Raw genomic sequence first — 18,402 nt, forward strand, 5'->3', positions numbered from 1 at the left:
CCCTATTTCGTCACGCGATGACGTCACGTGGTCAGGTCACGTGACCGCACTCGCCGATACAGCTAGCGCCATGTGGCGGAATATTTGGGAACTAAAATCCCCGCAAAAGTATTGACCGACCCCAAATATTCGAGGAAAACCACAAAATTAACGACCACTGCCTCCGATTTCCGAGGAAAACCGAAGAATCCCGACCGCCTCCGAGCGTTTGTGGGAAACCACAAAAGTAACGCGACTGCCTCCGAGGCGACGAAATTTTGAAAAATTTGGAAAAATTGGAAAAAAATCAGAAAGGATTAGAAAAAAATTAGAAAAAAATGGGAACTAATCTGGGATGGTGTTACATTGGTAGCATATCAGTTAGTCACGTCCAGGTCCTTCGGGAGACGCTCTGATGGAAAAATTAAATCAAAAATCGAAAAGAATGAGAAGAAACAGCGAATAATCCTGGAATAGTGTAGGTGGGTCGCAATTGTTGGCACTTTGATGGTGCCCTCGTTCACCTTGACGTATGCGGCTTCACGTACAAATGACGTTTGCAGGTAATTCTTCGGATCATGGAAAATTGACAGAATTTCTCCAATTTATAATCCCTAACGCGTGGCAATAAGCAACATGGACAAAGTGCTGAGTATTCTACTCTGCTCCTTGAATTTCGAAACATTTTCCAAGAGGTCGTAGAGAATCTAAATATGCTGACCTAATTGATTTAACAATCGAATTTTGTCATGCATGGCGAATCTTCCACTTCAAAAAGCAAAGGAATCGTAACATCTTTATAGTTTGCAGTCCTTGTTCGATAATATGAATAATATAATTACAATAATTACTCATTGTCAATCAACATGTATAAGATGAAATCTCGCTCAAATCAGCGTGATTTCAACTCTTTACCATGGAATGATTCGATTCATAATGTTGGAAAAAAAAAGAAACTCTTTCTCACCACTGTCTCTTTCAATAGTCGCGGTACGCTAAAAATAAAAATCCGTTACTCAGTCAACGATATATTATAATCTAATTAGAAATAGCTGGGTTAAAAATTTTGTACAGAACTCAATATCGGGACATCGATTACCCAAAATTTGGAATGCAATGTGCACCAATGGAACGCCAATGGTAAGCCAAAGCGATCAAATTTCAAGGGAAATCTAGACTATGGTCTCGGTGGTTTTGCGATTTTGTAAGCACGATGACGAACACATTTAAATGGCTCTATCGCTGTATTTTTATGTAGTTTCACTTAAGGTACAGGCACCAGTCGATCTAATTGAGCCAGTAAAAGCCTTAGAATATCCCAATCCATCTGCTTGTCAACGAGAAGTATCATAAATCATCCGAGAAGTGTGACCAATTTTCCTGCAATAAGAAAAGCCTGCTTTATTGTCATAAAATTTCCGGATGCTGAGAGAGCCTTACCATCCTGCGTTGAGGTCTACCTCAATCTATACAATACATGTGTTTCATCAGATTTCATAATCCATCGATACACATTTTCTTATTTTTTATCATTGTAGACCTACGTCTGATTTGTGGGCCTGTACAAAGCTGCAAACGTCAATTCTTTCAAACTCAATCTTCGAATATGACAAACGATGAAAACTTGTTCTCTCTATGGTATTCGCCGAACCGCCTGTAGTCTCCTCCTCCGAGTTTGTCCTCGAATATCTGAACAAACACTCGCCATGTACAATCTCTGAAATACATCGAGATCAAGTTAGGAAAATTGAATTAGGTCAGACGGAAATTCTATGTCGAAGAGTTGCTGATATTTGCAAACAATACCTTACCCTACCACTCTCTTGCTTTGCAGTCGCATCTTCAAGGACCACAGACATATGACCTGCAAAAGAAAATTAGAAAATTACGTACAAGATTAGGGGTAGCTGGATTGTCAGCAGATTCATATTGGAAAACAGTCGCTTAAATAATGACACCTACACCTACGTTTGTTGAGTGTAGAATCTGAATCTACTGACAAATTAATTCATCAATCAGACTGTTCAATCTATGACTAAGTTTCCATCGCGGGTTAGTCTATCTTCCACTGGCTGGTCGATTGTATTAGTTTAATTATGGTATTTCGAGTCGTGATTCCGGTCAAATCGTTCTCGAGAGTAATCGAGCTTGTCCTCTCGATTTCTTCAACAGCGTCGTGGGCCTACTGTTTTTCAGTCATAGATGTATTACAAACTTTATGGTCGTCAGTCTATTGAACATGGCCGAAAACAATGGCAATGGTTATCGAGTTTAACTTTATGTTATATTCGCACCGCAGTTGTCACCAAGAATTTCGTCTCTAGATTCTATTCGGTGGATGAAATAAATTTGAAGACGTTATAAGAGGCGAGTAGTTACATTTTTAATAACGCCGCTATTATACCTTGCCTCGCTATTTCAACGCCGATATTTGACCTGTTATTATTGAATATTCGCGTATTAAAGTCTTACATGTATACATGATATAAAAGCGGCTAGATCTTTGCATGGATTTAATTTACTTGAAAGCGCTTATTTTTTTTCATAGATTTTCGTAACTATTGATCTTGCTACGAATCAAATATAAACCGTCTCTGATAGAAGTAAATCACAATTTTTTCATATTCTCATCATCAACTCTCGACATGTACCCTTGTTTAGACTATACTCTACTATTTATTGTTACCACCAGTGTTGAATTTTTCAGCCTGATAGCAATCTACGGGTTGTTCCTTGTACTCTTCTCAGATAATTTTAAGGTTTACGAATTCTTGGAGAATAAATTCAGCATAGAACAGAACAAAGTATTGGATTTTTTGCGATGCGGTAAAATTTGGGTGAAAATTGATTTGGACGTTGTATTATAATCATTTCCAGATAATTCAAATCACATTATGCGCCGTATCTACCTTAGAAAAAAAAATATGTGCAGGATGCAAAATTGAAGACTGCAAGTTGCAGCTACTCGGTCTATTTAGGGTGAGAATGTTTCCCATAATAGTGGGAATAATTTATGGATCAAAAACTAAGTCTTGTGAACTTGACGGAAGTTTTCTTCTGTTTTCTTTTACAGGCAAATAGTATTATGGCAACTGCTATTCAAAAGAATGGCATGAAACACCTGACGAATGGATCATTAAACCATGTCGATAATGTTAATAATATCGACAGGTCAGGCATACATCCGGATAGCAAGGATGATGTGCTCACGGAAGAGTCGCAACAGCCTAAGATAGAGGGGGAAATGGAAGCCCCTGAGATAGACATAGTGATAAATAACGTTGTATGTAGTTTCAGTGTTAGATGTCATTTAAATTTAAGAGAAATAGCTCTCAATGGATCAAACGTTGAGTACCGAAGAGAAAATGGGGTAAGTTTTGGGCGGTACTGATAACTAGATGATTAAAGAAAACATCAAAAGAACGATTACAAAAAATCATAAGAATTTTTGATCTTCCAGATGATAACAATGAAACTTCGTCGGCCCTATACGACAGCTTCGATATGGTCGTCGGGTAAAGTAACGTGTACAGGAGCAACGAGCGAAGTTCAGGCTAAAATTGCAGCCAGACGTTTTGCTCGCTCTCTTCAAAAACTGGGTTTCAAAGTGCGTTTCAACAATTTCCGAGTTGTAAATGTTCTTGGAACATGCTGCATGCCGTTTGCCATCAAAATAACTTCATTCTCCGTCCGTCACAAGGAGAACGCCGAGTGAGTCGATATTGATTATTACAAACGAGCATTCTCTTTGTGGCAGTGTTCTAAAACCGTTTTATACCTTATTAGCTACGAGCCTGAGCTGCACCCGGGTGTGACTTATAAACTAAAGGAGCCCAAAGCTACATTGAAGATATTTTCAACGGGTAGTGTAACAGTTACAGGTTAGTTAAAAGCGTTCAAGATATGATAACGAATTTGTTTGAAAATCTTTGAAAAATTTCAGCCCCTAGTGTAGCTGCGGTCCAAGCTGCGATCGAGCATATATTTCCACTAGTCTACGATTTTCGTAAGGAAAGAACAGCAGAGGATCTCTTAGCTCTTCAAATGAAGAAGCGAGGTTTAGGGGCAAGTGACAAAAAAGTGGGAATTAGCGGTAACTGTCGAGACGATAGCCTCATACGGGAGGTGTCCGACACCGTTATGGATGAAGACATTCTGCCTTCTGAGGACGAAGGTGAAAGCGACGCCAGTTGGGACTGATCTGTTCATTTGTAAATTAGGGTATTCTGCTATACCCGATTTTGGATCAAAAAAGTGCTTCATTGTTTTTTATCAGTGACATAAAAAATTAAAACAAACAACAAAGGTTTAATGATAATGAAAAAAAAGTTATACCTGGATTACACGACAAGTACGATTACGGGGACCGAATAACAGATGTTCACAGTTCTCATTGTCGCAATCTTCGTTATCCAGAACATTTTTTTTCTACTAAAAAATTGACAAAACGATGGTGTTAACATCACACATTATAGGTGATTTCATAGCAATCTGTGTTTGCGAAGATGAATGCTTCACGCAGAACAAAATTTTAATAACAGACAAGAGTTTATCTGGAAACAATTCGCTCACGTACCTGAGTTGATCGGTTGGATAAATGCATAATTAAAATTAAAGAAACAAAAAACACCAAAATCAAACTTTAAAGACTTACTCCGTGTACAGAGTCGTATAATTATAAATAACTAAAACCAGAATCAAATCCTCGTGAGTTACCTCTTCTCTGGTAAACTAAAAGAAATAATTTTACAATTATTTGTTACGCGTGACAAAAAAATATAAAAAACAAAACGAAATGTGCAAATTTTCTCTAAACAAAGGGAAACAGTAACAAAGTTCAAGATTTTTTTATCATAGTTCATTCCTTATGCTCGGCGCTTTACTCTTTTTCCGTCATTCATCTCGAAAAACACAAGCAAAAAGCAGGGGATACAAAAATTAAGTAAAGTAACAACTAATTATGTATACCGTGCCAAAGATATAACCACAAAAGCAAAGAGAGAATTCGAAGCATAGATTGAATTGAACATTCTCAACCAAAAAAAAAAAAAAAACAACTTGTCAAAGCTAGACTATTTTGTTCGTTGCAATGAAAATTAAAATGAGAAAAAAACGAAGAAAAAACTATAAACGAAAAGTTCTTCATTACGCGTGTATATCTATGCAAACCTATACATGTGTATAAATTTCTATACATGCATTGTCTTTTTCATTTTTGTTTTCGTTTTCATACGGTTCTTTTCTTGTTTCTTTTTTCCTGTGTTTTTCAACTTATTCTTACGACCCATTTACTATATGATTATGATCCTTATTGTTAACTTTATCAATATCAGTGGTAAAAAAAGTCACCGAAACCTGACTGACAGTGATTAAACATTGGGAGTAGAAATTATTTTATTTATTAGGCTTTTCTCTTAAATCAAATTTTGTTTATGGAAGAATTCGCGCTCACTTTTCATCTGATTATCTTCATACTCGTGTGAGTATTTTTGCTAGTGTGTACTATAAATGAGTTTGAAAAAAAAAAACTATTAAATAAATTAAGAATTCATCGAGATCAATAGAGATGAGTCATACGAATAAAAGATGAACACCTAATTAGATACATTGTACACATAGTTAGATAGATATGATATTTATTTCTCTAACATTATACTTATTAATATTCAAAAACAAATTTATGTTACAACGATAACGCTGACGACGACTTTAGACGACGAATGAAGGAATGATAAACCATGGCGTCTATGAAATAGAATGATTGCATCAATATAGCAACTTCAAATAAAGTACGTCGGGCTGACTCAATTGTTCAAACGTAATTATCGCTATTACTATCAACAATTATGAATTTTTCTCGTGTATAGCGTGGTAAAAAAAAAACTATCAATGATTGACAAAAGCTGAAAGGTTGTGTATGTGCGGATGGAGAAGATAGTTGAAGAGAAAATGCTCGAATATGAATCAAAAGAGACAATATAGGATATACACGTCACGTGTATTTTTAATTTTTCTTAGTTTTGTTGTTTGGCTTTACTTTCTTAGCTGAGATTTGCTAATTGTAGTCTGTTGTATATGTAAAAAAACATTTCTTAGCTTCTTTCTTCTTTTTTTCTTCTCATTTTGAGTGTATTTAATTCAATTATGCTATTAATCGAAACTTCTCATTATACGTAGGAGGATCAGATGAGTGAATAGCGGTTGATACGTAAAAAAAAAAAAAAAAAAAAACTATTACATTGTAACTCGAAAATAGAAAAAAATAAAATAATAAATGAACCGGACTGACACTGTTTAATGATACTTGTAACGAAAAATTTTGATTGATATCCAAGTGAATCATCAGAGCCTTTATTTCATCAATCTATGATTATGAAATAAGTATGCAAAGATAAAAATTCTAAGGAGAATTCATTTAATGTTCGTCACTCAAAATAAAGGCAATATAATTCACAGGCTCTCTGCAACGATCTAAATCATCTAACATGAATATCGAGTTCGTTTCCTTGTAGACGATGGATCGACAAATATCATTACCATTATTAATATTATTACTATTATTGTTACTATCATTATTTCTATCATTATCATTGCGAATTTGAAAAATTTTCCTAGTTATATTGTACGTACGTAGGTAGTATATTGAAAATCGTGTGGTTAATCACGGTACCCGTAGTACATATTTTACACTATTATAGGTACATACATATAACACTATATTATAGATCAATAATCACAATAGCAATACTCATAATGACATACTACCTTCCGTTGTACGCATAAACATTATCATTATCATTATCTGCATTATCATAATTGTATTATATTCTTTGTCTGTAAAAAACTATATTCATACTTAGGTGTAATATGGTATAATATACCTATGGTTTTATAGGTAGATATTAACATCACTGCCGGATAACAATTTACACATATATTATGTCGAAAACCATGATCATTATTATCTCCTTATCATAATTCCTGTTGTTATCGTTATCATTATCATTATTATTATAATTACCATCGTCATCGTCATCGTCATCGTCATCGTCATCGTCATCGCCATCGTCATCATCATCATCATTATTACTATTACTATTATTACTATTACTATTATTACCATTACTACTATTATCATTACTATTATTATCATTACTATTATCATTATCATTATTATTATCATTATAGTTTTTAACAATAGTATTATTATTATTATTATTATTATTATTATTATTATTATTATTATTATTATTATTATCACTCGCGACGCCAATTATTTTCAATGATCGTAGTGTCTCATTGTTTAGATTTTACCAAGTTAACGCAGAACAAATACATCCACTCAATTGTTTGAACACAACGGTTTCATATTGATTAGAAAAAAATTGTCAGCATTTATTTGTGGAAGAATTATTTCAGTTGATTCATGAACTCATTTAATCATTCTTTTGAATTTGTTTTCTCAAAAGAAAGAAGAATATTAATCGATAAATTAACAAATTCATAAATTGTATGACGTGATATGAAAAAAAAAAACGAGAAAAAGCAGAATAATTACAAAGTAGGGATAACAACCGAAATACTGATAGGAATCTAAATAATACCAGTGTGTTCGGCGGTGTGACTTCGACTTGTCCGAACTCCAATTGCTGAATAAGGAAAAAAATGTGAAAAACAAAAAAAATTGGCCGATTGCTGCAAAATGAATTTACCATAAATTAAACTTGCATATGAATCAGATCAATATCTCATGAATCAGAATAATATCGCGTGACTGTTAATAATTATATATTTATTGTAAAAATCAACTACATTACTGCGCATATAAAAATTTATAACAATGAGAACAATCATTATTACATGTATAACATCAAATACAACGTGTTATTTCAAATATTCATGTTATTATCTGTTCTTTCTAATTGTTTATTCATTTTATGTAATATTATCAACATCAACGATAATTTTTTTTACTATTCTCTTTTGTCCTTATTTCAGTCCGGATGTTCAATATCATTATACGTGTAATCGCACAATATGATGTATATGCATACTTGTACTACTACGTATACTATGAGCCATACGTATAGAAATCGATTTTTAATCATCACGCTGGAAAATGAAGAGATAATAATATCATTGTATCATTGTATGGTATCCTTAATAATAATAATATTAATAATAATAATAATAATAATAATAATAATAATAATAATAATAATAATAATAATAATAATAATAATAATAATAATAATAATAATAATAATAATAATAATAATAATAATAATAATAATAATAATAATAATAATAATAATAATAATAATAATAATAATAATAATAATAATAATAGCAACAACAATATCGATAATAACGAAGCAATTTTGTTATACGTGCGAGCCTTAAATGTGCATTAATTAGAGCGAATCTGTAGAAAAAAGACAAAAGTCTATATCTGTATATATCTATGGAACAATATGTATAGGAAATTGATTAATTGATGGTTAAATAATATGAGAACAAACCTAACAACGGCAGCGGTTACAAAATATAACAACAATATACGTAATACAATTGTCAACGATGACCAGTTATGTATTCGAAGATAAAAAAGGAACTTGAATCAGCAGTGACAGCAAAAAGCAAAAAATAGACAAATTAAAATGATAACAGAGAGAAAAACGAAATAGCGTGTTAGACATGAACATTCCTCAAATGTAATGTGTATAGGGATGTAGAAATTAGGGGATCATTTCAAACAGGTATCGGTATGGGGGAAGGCGGGGCAAAACGGGGTACTCAACGAAACCATGAGAAAAAAAAAATTCAAACTCGGAATGATGTTTGAAGTCCTTTTTAATCAGTTTACAAAAACTTTTACTAAATTTTTGGGGTACGGCATTATGCCCCGGGTTCCCCTATTATGCACATGTTAAGATCATAGACATTTCTTATAGGTATGTATGTTTAGATTACATTATAATCGTATGAAAATGAATAATATGTAACAACTCGTGCGCGTCTATGAATAATTGATGATAAAAATTGAAATAATGATAATGATAACGGACCTATAATCCACGTTCGTACCGGGTAGATGATTTCAAGAATAGGAAGACTATGATGAAAATATGAAAAATCATACCCATACGTTAACCGAATGTCATGATATCGGTTACTTGACGAGATCTTCCTGATAACAATGACAATTGATAGTAATTGTACTGATAATACAACTGAGTAATGATAATAATGATAATGATATTAATGTGAAAGAAATTCGGACAAAATGGTAATGCAAACACGTACACAAGACTGTTGAGTTAGATATGTAATAAAGAGAAAAACCAACAATAAATGAATGATGAACATGATTTCACATAGAAGAAAAGAAATTCGTTCGTGAATTTTATTCAATTATTTAATGACAATTGAACGACTGAATTCGAACAAATAATATGATACATATCAATCGCTTCTGTGCAAGGATTGAACCGAAGTTTCTCCTTTTCTCTGAGAAAATAGAAACGAATGCGAATTGCTGCAATGGATTTAAAATAATTCTATTCGTGGATTAGATAAATAGATCATTATAAAATCGATGTATTGCGATGATTTTCACGTAGCATTTTCACGAAGTGGTTTATTCAGGAGCAATCTAGCTAATTCCACCCTATTCTGAAGTAATTTGCACAATTACTCATTATCTACCGTTGAATTATTTCAATCGCCTTCGGCAGAATGAGTGATTTTTCAATTGGTTCAAAACTGTAGCTGATCATTGTTCAATCGTAAAGATTTTATAACGATTTCAAATTGGTATGGTAACTATAAGTGGTCGAGGGTCAATAATGAAACTCTAGAACTTTTATCACCTGTCTCTATTTTTCATAACAATCATCATTCTTTTAATCAATTGTTTTCCATCTGTTAACAAGCTGTATGACAATGTATACATAATATTGTCATATACAAATGTATACTATAGAACTTCAAACAACAGTTCAACACTCATGATTTTTGACAGAGCGTCGTATCCAAATGTAATATTATACGTACAGGTATTTCGATTTCATGTATAGTTTGTCGGTTTTTTTTCTCCTAGAGTGATTAATGTCAGCGAAAACATTAGCTACAAAAGTAGATCATGAAGTTTATCTTCATGGAATGCGATGACTAGCATTAATAAACCTCCCAAAGTCATACCGGCTATCTGGATGAATATCCCTTGAAATTTCGCATCACTTTTTACGTACGACATCATTTCCGGTACCTGAAAAATTTATCGCTGTATAAATATAAAGCGAAACTCTATGCAAATCGTTTGAAAATTTTTTTTTTCGTGACATTTTCTTTTGTCAAAGATTGTAAAGATCTACCAAATCGGCGAGGGCGATGTAGAGGAATGTTCCCGCGGTAGCAGCGTATATCCAGTGGGTGACGTCCTCAAATTCACCGAGCCAAACGCCGCAGGCTGCACCGATAAAACTCAATGCAGATGACAGGATATTGTACAATAAAGCTCGTTTTACGCTCATACCCGAATTAATGAGGACTGCGAAATCGCCTACGGTGAAAACATACGAGACAAGAAAAAGGGAAGTTAAAAACGTGGCCCCAATTGAAATGGCGAATGCATGAAACACCGGACGGAAGACGACTATTCTTGTTTTTTTTTTTTTTTTTTACCGAGTTCGTGCGGTAGTTCGTGACAAAATACCGCTATTGTCGTTGCAAGTCCGGCGACTGGATCTGACGCAAATGAAGCTCCGATTGCAAGACCGTCGGTGAAATTGTGAAGTCCGTCGCCTACGAGAACAAGAAAAGCCAGGGAAGAAGAAGCGTCCCCCTCAGCCGGAAATCCGTGAGTGTGACCATGATGCTCCCGATGCGTTGAAGCCAACATAGTTCCCGCCTCTTCATGTTCTCCAGCAACATGATTTTTAACCGATTTAAGCTCCAAAGAAACTGCTCTAGGTATTCCCAACTCTGAAATCTTCCTCTCCAGCTTAAAAATAACGCCACCATATTGATAATTGTGGTATAATCATTTTTGAAACCGTCGATTCAATGTTTTTAATTTCTAATAAATAGTTATACACACGCGGGTCGATCGCACGAGGGAAAGAGCACCTTCTAGTCCGTAGAATGATATTATTGCCAAGAACGTTGCACCGCACCTAAGTGCAGCGGTCTCGTGATCTATTATCTCTGAAAGCAGAGCCTAAAAATTATTTGTAACCGGCCCTTCAGATTCACGGCCCTTGAGGATCTTGTCACTCAAATCGAAGATTTGAGGTAAGATCGTCATTTGACAAACCATTTGAAACTCACATGCGGCAGCAAATGCAACAAAGCGTCACCGCTAAGAGAACCGACCGCGAGGGCAACGAGAAAATGTAGAAACGAACGACGTTCCGTCAACTTCACCATAAGAACCGCCAAGAGACCAACCGAGCTAATCAGACCGGTTGCCAAAGTCGCGTGAAGCCAGGCTGAAAAAAGATCAATGAAGAGCGGTGAAGATTGGTCAAGAGATGCGATAGGAATTCTAGTCATGAAATATCACGACGCTACAAACTCGCCTTCGCTTTGCGAAACATTTCGACGAGTCTTTGATTCCGACGCGACCGAAACCGGTGCAGCTTGAACGCTACATGCCCTTTTATCCAATTGGTAAACAATTGCCGGGCAAAGGTGCAGGAATCGTGATGGTTTTATGGCCACTGAATGGTTCGGTCGAAGTCCAAAAGTCTTTAAAAGTGCCTGAGGAGATAGGCAAAGTCCGATATCGTCTTCGGGAGCTCCGGACACACCAGGTTCAGGATCTGAAAACGCACGTAATCGAGTTATTAATTATCGAAGAATAATTATAACGAACACGAGGAGTGTGACGTAACTATATGTATATGTATACTTATACTTTTATCGCGTTATGAAATAAATAATCATTGTAAGTGCGCGGACGATTACAGCTATAACTGTAGAGTGACAGAATCCTATCGAATGCCGAGGGCCGGAAAAGCGCAACCGACAAAAACTGGCGAATGTTCCCACTAGCGAGCAAAATGAAAAAATCATAACAGTTGTGATTTTCAAAATGACATGTGATGCCAGAATGAAAATAGTAGATAAAAAAACTTCCAGAATATTCCAATTTTCGTTCTTCTGCGTTTTTACGCTGTTCTCGCGGATGGCTCCGTACGCTCATATCAATGATAGACGATCAAATTTTTTTAATTGAAGAAGATAAAATGCAAAGTCTGTGAGATGCGAAAAAGTACCTTTCACGGTGCTCCTTTTAACGATGCTAGAATTCTTCTCGGTCGTTGTGGAACGCAGAGTTGGCAAATCACCGGTTCTTACCAACGGTTCATCGGTTTCGGAGAAGTCGGCGATTTCCTTCGAGCTGACCGTGTTGTCTGCGTCACTTTGATCAAATCCAATCTCTTTAGGACCGTGGCGATGATCGTGCAGATGTAATTCATCGTGAACATCTTTGAACGAACCGTTTATACGATGCATCGAAACACTGTGCTTTTTTTCAAACGACAATCTTCCCAGACCAAGACTCTCCAACAGGTGTTCGAAACCCTGTGCAGTGGGTAGAAACATAGATACATTATTGTAGAAGAAAAAAAGGGAAAACGTATTTTGCTGGCAGCAAAATTACAAAACGCATACTGCGGTAGATTTCGCTTTTTAACGTACCTCGAATGTTATGATACCTTTGTCACCGTATTTGTTAAAAATCTGTTGCAAGAAGAATCTGTGATCGTGGAAACCATCCGTATCCGATGAGCAGCGGCACTTGCAAAAACAGACGAAGATCGCTGTCAACATGAAGTAACAACCGGAACGAGATTTAGCACCGACCATTCTAGCGGTCAATCTTTGCGAGTTAACTAATGTCGATAGATTAAAACTTCAATTAACTTTTGTAAAAATATTAGCGTTGAACTTGTTAATTGCGTTTGGGCCACCGTCAGACCGATATCGTGGGGATCCCGGCATGACACAACGATAGTTATCGAGTAAACTAAATCGTTATCACAAAAGTTGTACCGAGCACTGGAAGTAAGGCGTTAACGTTATCGCCTCAGTTTACTCCGATATCGAATATTTGAGCTTCTCAAATATGCTAACTGAAAAAAGGAAAAAAAAGAGGCAAAAAACAAATTTCCTGTTACTCTTCTCTATCGAGCCGCGGGACGTTTCGATGGTCCGAAAGCCTCACGACGACTGTTAGTTATCGCACGTCGGATTCGAAGCAAGTATACGTCTATTTACAGTGATCCTTAGCCCGAGTATAACTTCGTCTATAATAGCTGCGATGTACGATGGACGACGGGAAACGATCCCGATCCCGATCCCCGTTATTTCTCAAGCGAGAAAAATTCAAGTTAGAAGGATGACCTTTTCATTTCCCGGGACACTTTTTTTCAAGTTCTTCGATGCGTTCCTCGATCAAACGACCAAGCGTATTTCGTACGTTATTTACAATTAGTTTCCGACTCGATCCTTCGATTTTTTGAATTCGTTACTTATTAATTTTAATACCCAGGTTCTGTACGTCACAAATATACGAGTAATTTGTTTGGACTACCTCGAGTCCTTGTAATACAAATGCTGGTGCTTTATTCCACCATGCAACGCATCTCAAAGGAATAAGAGTTCTCGTCCATGAACGGGGTGTTATTATCTCGGATTAACCGTTTCCGCTCGTGGTATACGTGGTAGGTACACACATACATATTGTACCAATATACCAATCCGTATGTACGCACCTATTATAAGCCATAAGGTCGTTAAAACGCGCGGCATCCTAAATCTTGATCATAATAGCGACGCGTAAAATTATATGATAAAACGAAGACCGCCAACGATGACGTAACATAAAAACATGTTGAAAAGACGATTTCACATCATTTCACAGCATAATGTACGTACGTACCTATATCCGACAATGCATCGATACGATATACCTGTATAACCGCGAACCGATCGGCCTGTATATATTTTTTTTCAATTCCGTGTCTGGCACATGGTATGTCATGGAATTAGATTGCACCAGACGCCAACAACATTTCAAGCGTGTAATATCGTTGATCGGAACGATTAAAATCCCTCTCATATGATGTAAATCTTTCGTAAATAATACATTACATTCAATCGAGCTTGTTTCTAACTCCACTAGCTCATTAAGCCCTCGAACTTTTCTCCTGTCCGGTTCATTAAGCTATCCTCTTATAGGGAAATATAGTGTTAGGTATACCTATATTTGCTTTGTTTTTCTACGCCTCGCATCGTATGTATAGTTGGGCGCTTTTCAATTTCAAATGGGAATTATCGTTCGCAGTCTCTGCAGGTTCTATGTATTCGTTATCTGCAAGAGAGGTTTGTTATTGTCGTTTGATCATTGATAGTAATGCGAAGACGCATCAAGGTATCACATCCGATGCGATAACGATATAGGTAAGTATACATAGGTATAGGTACCGTATACGCGTGATCGTCTTTCAGTTTGCTAAAAGTTCAATAATTGCAGAAGAGCATGAAAGAAAAAAAGTAATCGAGGGAGCAAAATCACAATTCGATCTTATCGCGTTTGTTACCAGAAAAGTATTCCTTTTTCATTACTTCTTTGCAGCCCTGCAGAAGCGACAAAAATAATTCTGTAGAATGTCACGAGAATTTTGTAAGTGAAGCGCTCCGTTGAAAACAGTTTAACGCTGCAAAAAGGAAGAAAAAGGCAAAGATTTGAAATGATTTCTTTGATCCTCGAAATTCCTGCGATTATCGAGCTCAGAAATCCGAACTAACTTGACGTGTCTGTATGAAATTGATCGGGTTACCGTCAATTTAACTTCAATTCCTCCAGCCCCTAATTACGTCTAATTCAAACGCAACTTCTCATCACACTGCCAATATCTCGGTGTTGTTGCCTTGAATCGGGGATACGGACTTCGGAAAGCTGCTCGCGGCGTTGATGGTTACAGCTTTAATAATCGTGAATAGTCGGTCGTTGAAATCACGCGCCAAATAATCGGTACGAGAAAATTTGCCGGTGAAGATGACATTTTATCAGCTCATATGATCGGGCAATGCTTTCTGCGCGTAAAATGTTCGCTCGTTCATCCGTTTCAATGTTTTTATTTAGGCACCCGCATTGCACGCAATACACGTTGACTGATGATAACTACCAAACCAATCTTCAGTGAACGCAATACGCAATACTGTATCGTTGACTGATGATAACTATCTTCAGTCAACGACTGTATCTCCGACCCGCAATACATGGCCTGACGTCAAGGGGCAAGAAACCTGGGATTTTAGTTCACGAAAATTTCGCCACATAGTGCTAGCTGTACTTCCCGATGGGCGGGGCTTAGAGAAAAGGGGCGGAGTCTAAAGATAGTGCCGTACAATTGATTTCAGGGGCCCACACCCACTCAGGGCCTTGGAAAGATGAGCTAATCGAAAAAATGATCAAAAGAACCGAAAAAAAATGGGAAAAAAAGGGATAAAATTGGGAATAAATCTGTGATTATGATCACAGATGATCATAATGAATAGATGATGATGATTATTCATTTATAATTTCGATGGCACATCTGTCAAAATGACTACACCACGTGACTACATTTGACGCTAAAAACTGCGTCAAGCGTCAGCATGAAATTGCACCTTTATGCTATTTGTACGTACATACGTATGTACGTATGTATGTATGTACGTACAGTGGCAATCTTGTGGTAATAAACTGGTTATCATGAGCAAAGCTACGTCACGGTGTCGGTCATTTCCAGCTGATGGGTTGTTGATTTCAGTTTTTATTGTTTCATTTTGATGGATTAAAGTCAAGCAGCTGTCATCGAATTACGTATCATGTCGCGGACGGACCTGAGAAATTGGCCTGTTTTCAGCCTTCTTGAACCAGAATTCGTTACCAAAATATATCTGGTCGTTGTCTACGGTAATCAAATAACATTACATTAGTCGTGTGTCAATTAAATTTCTCCTAAGTACATACAACAAATAAACTAGCACTAAAACTATGCGACAAATTTTGAGCTATTTACTTCACTGTTAAGGAAATCTGGGCAATGAGGCATTGATTGTCACAAAAGACGATGTGGTGTATGCCTTAGGCAGCAACACGACAGGCTGTCTGGGAACAGGTGATTCGCACAGTACATTGCAACCAAAGAAAGTTGAGGCGTTATGCGAAAAGGGCGTGAAAACTTTTGCCTATGGTAGCGGGCCACACGTTCTTGCTCTTACGCACACCGGAGAGGTTGGATAAAGCTTAGTTGTGCAGTCTAACAATATGTGCTAATGTTATTCCGTCACTGATTTTTAGGTATTTTCTTGGGGCCACAACGGCTACTTTGAACTTGGCAACGGCTCGTCTAATCAAGGCCTAACTCCAACGATTGTGGGGCTTCAGCTAGGAGGCAAAATAATTGTCGACATTGCCTGCGGTAGTCACCATTCAATGGCACTAACGGATGACGGCGAGGTGTGTAGTTCAAACGTTAAAAATTGAACGGTATATTTTGTCAACTTTGCTCTGAGTTTTAGGTATATGCATGGGGTCAAAATAACTGTGGGCAGGTTGGTAGTGGAATCAGTTCCCACCAAGGTGTGCCGCGCAAAGTGAATTCTGCACTAACAGGGAAAAAGGTTGTATCCATATTCTGCGGGCAGACTTCGAGTGTAGCGGTTACCGAAAGTGGAGATGTTTATGGCTGGGGGTATAACGGAGTCGGACAATTAGGCATAGGCAGCTACGTCAATCAACCAAATCCGACCAAAGTGTCCGCCTTGTCTGGTGTTGTAATCGGTAAATAAAATCCGGGAGGCGAAATATCAAGATTATCTAATGAAAATGCTTTTTTCAGAGAAGGTTGCTTGCGGCTACGCCCACACTTTGGCACTCAGTGACGAAGGAACTTTATATGTATGGGGGGGCAATAGTTACGGCCAATTGGGTCTTGGCAACAAGGCGAACGCGTCGAGTCCTGTAAAGGTAGAATCGGTAAGCTTTTATTTTGTCGATTCAATGTTTCACATGAATTTCGCTCGTCTCAAGGTGGTCATGCCCGAGATGGGAAGGGTATCGGACATAGCTGCTGTCCACTACAACCACATAAGCGTAGCCGTTGGGCAAGGAGGTCGAGTCTTTATGTGGGGTCAGTGTAGAGGTCAGAGCGTAACAACGCCAACCGCTACTCGTCTTCTTCATCCTCACGATGCTCTTGCTTTTTATGCAACTCCCAGTGTGATGCACCGTCCTCTTTTGTTACATGCCGAAGAGGAAACTGGCATCTTAGACTCCCTGAGACAGGCATTCGACGACGCGGTAGGTTATTAATTACAATGACGAGTCGAGAGTACTTTTCTACGCTGTTCTTGTGTTTTCTTTCTGTCTTTTTATGTAGACGACAAGTGACATTGTTATACAAGTCCAAGGAAAGCCGATACACGTTCATAAATCAGTGTTGAAAATCCGATGTCTCCATTTTAGATCGATGTTTCAGGAACACTGGGCCGAAGACAGTCAAAAGTAAGAATTTAAAAATCTCACTAATATGTATCGTAGTGACAAAGCGATTCATAATTTTCCCTCTACCCTCGGTCAGTATCTTGCAGCTGGATCAGTTTTCTCATGCCGTATACAAATCGTTTTTGAGATATCTCTACACGGATGAAGTTGACCTTCCTGCGGAGAACGCATTGGGTAATTGCTTATCAATGAATAATTCTAGATCATTCGCGGTTATAATTAATTTTTATGTACTCGTAAATCGTAGAACTCTTGGATCTTGCCGACGCTTACTGCGAGACCCAATTAAAGAGACGTTGTGTGCAGCTTATAAAAAGAGGAATAACCGTTGAAAATGCTGCATTTCTTTATAGTACCGCTATCGAGTACAATGCCCAGGTAAGAGGTACGCGCTGCAATTGAATTACATTTCATTTATACATTTATATCGTAATACTGGAACACCGTAATTTGCAGGAGTTGGAAGAATTTTGTTTCAAGTTTGCACTGAATCATATGACGGCTGTCATACAAACTCTGAATTTTTCTAATCTCGATGAAGCTACACTTAAGACTTTCATTTTGAAGGCTGCGCAAGCTGGTGCCTTCAAAACGTAATAGTCAAGAAACAAATCCCGATTCCAAACGTAATGTCTGATTTTTCTATCGAGTTGATGTACTTATTTATTTACATTCCGCATGCTTGGGTGTCGTAATTAAAATCTTTGGAAAACGACTACTCGAGTTCTAAGACTGTAGGGATCTCAATGTCAAAGTGAACTTTACATTTTCTATTCCATTGAATAAATCGATATGAATTATCGAAAAAAGTGAACCGTATGATTATCATTCCTCACATTATATTTACTGGTCATCGG

The 18,402-nt window shown here is 36.9% G+C and overlaps 3 protein-coding genes and 1 long non-coding RNA gene across 9 annotated transcripts; 2 read left to right on the top strand and 2 right to left on the bottom strand.

Annotated features, from left to right (window-relative positions):
* Positions 1–991: 991 nt before the first annotated feature.
* Positions 992–2,077, bottom strand: LOC125502042. 2 transcript variants are annotated; one of them, XR_007279852.1, is made up of 4 exons: positions 1,942–2,077; positions 1,791–1,843; positions 1,420–1,696; positions 992–1,359 (listed from the first exon to the last, which is right to left on the bottom strand). It is a non-coding gene; the product is annotated as an uncharacterized LOC125502042 (long non-coding RNA). The 2 variants fall into 2 exon arrangements; XR_007279851.1 differs by having other exon boundaries at positions 1,786–1,843.
* Positions 2,078–2,187: 110 nt separating this feature from the next.
* LOC105683858 (TATA box-binding protein-like 1) lies at positions 2,188–6,295 on the top strand. Of its 2 annotated transcripts, none has more exons than XM_048659528.1 (6): positions 2,188–2,346; positions 2,857–2,958; positions 3,053–3,349; positions 3,440–3,690; positions 3,766–3,860; positions 3,923–6,295. In XM_048659528.1, the coding sequence occupies exons 3-6, from the start codon at positions 3,065–3,067 to the stop codon at positions 4,177–4,179; spliced, it is 888 nt and encodes a 295-aa protein (XP_048515485.1). In that variant the 5' UTR covers positions 2,188–2,346; positions 2,857–2,958; positions 3,053–3,064; the 3' UTR covers positions 4,180–6,295. The 2 variants fall into 2 exon arrangements, with proteins under 2 accessions (XP_048515485.1, XP_012252224.2); XM_012396801.2 differs by lacking the exon at positions 2,188–2,346 and adding an exon at positions 2,691–2,783.
* Positions 6,296–9,842: 3,547 nt separating this feature from the next.
* LOC105683860 (zinc transporter ZIP6) lies at positions 9,843–13,227 on the bottom strand. 2 transcript variants are annotated; one of them, XM_012396803.3, is made up of 8 exons: positions 12,688–13,227; positions 12,261–12,570; positions 11,562–11,804; positions 11,311–11,471; positions 11,081–11,200; positions 10,666–10,972; positions 10,356–10,543; positions 9,843–10,249 (listed from the first exon to the last, which is right to left on the bottom strand). In XM_012396803.3, exons 1-8 carry the CDS (start codon positions 12,853–12,855, stop codon positions 10,109–10,111), a joined length of 1,638 nt encoding a protein of 545 aa, XP_012252226.2. In that variant the 5' UTR covers positions 12,856–13,227; the 3' UTR covers positions 9,843–10,108. The 2 variants fall into 2 exon arrangements, with proteins under 2 accessions (XP_012252226.2, XP_012252225.2); XM_012396802.3 differs by having other exon boundaries at positions 10,666–10,984.
* A 2,475-nt stretch (positions 13,228–15,702) lies between these two features.
* LOC105683852 (RCC1 and BTB domain-containing protein 1-like) lies at positions 15,703–18,354 on the top strand. Of its 3 annotated transcripts, none has more exons than XM_012396784.3 (10): positions 15,703–15,952; positions 16,071–16,273; positions 16,340–16,498; positions 16,561–16,822; positions 16,881–17,008; positions 17,072–17,341; positions 17,520–17,545; positions 17,622–17,719; positions 17,793–17,923; positions 18,002–18,354. In XM_012396784.3, the coding sequence occupies exons 1-10, from the start codon at positions 15,865–15,867 to the stop codon at positions 18,140–18,142; spliced, it is 1,506 nt and encodes a 501-aa protein (XP_012252207.2). In that variant the 5' UTR covers positions 15,703–15,864; the 3' UTR covers positions 18,143–18,354. The 3 variants fall into 3 exon arrangements, with proteins under 3 accessions (XP_012252207.2, XP_012252206.2, XP_012252205.2); XM_012396783.3 differs by having other exon boundaries at positions 15,705–15,952; positions 17,421–17,545; positions 17,793–17,930; XM_012396782.3 differs by having other exon boundaries at positions 15,706–15,952; positions 17,421–17,545.
* The last annotated feature ends 48 nt before the right edge of the window (positions 18,355–18,402 follow it).

This window comes from Athalia rosae, chromosome 8 (genome assembly GCF_917208135.1).
Source record: "Athalia rosae chromosome 8, iyAthRosa1.1, whole genome shotgun sequence".
In the NCBI taxonomy this organism is placed as follows: domain Eukaryota; kingdom Metazoa; phylum Arthropoda; class Insecta; order Hymenoptera; family Athaliidae; genus Athalia; species Athalia rosae.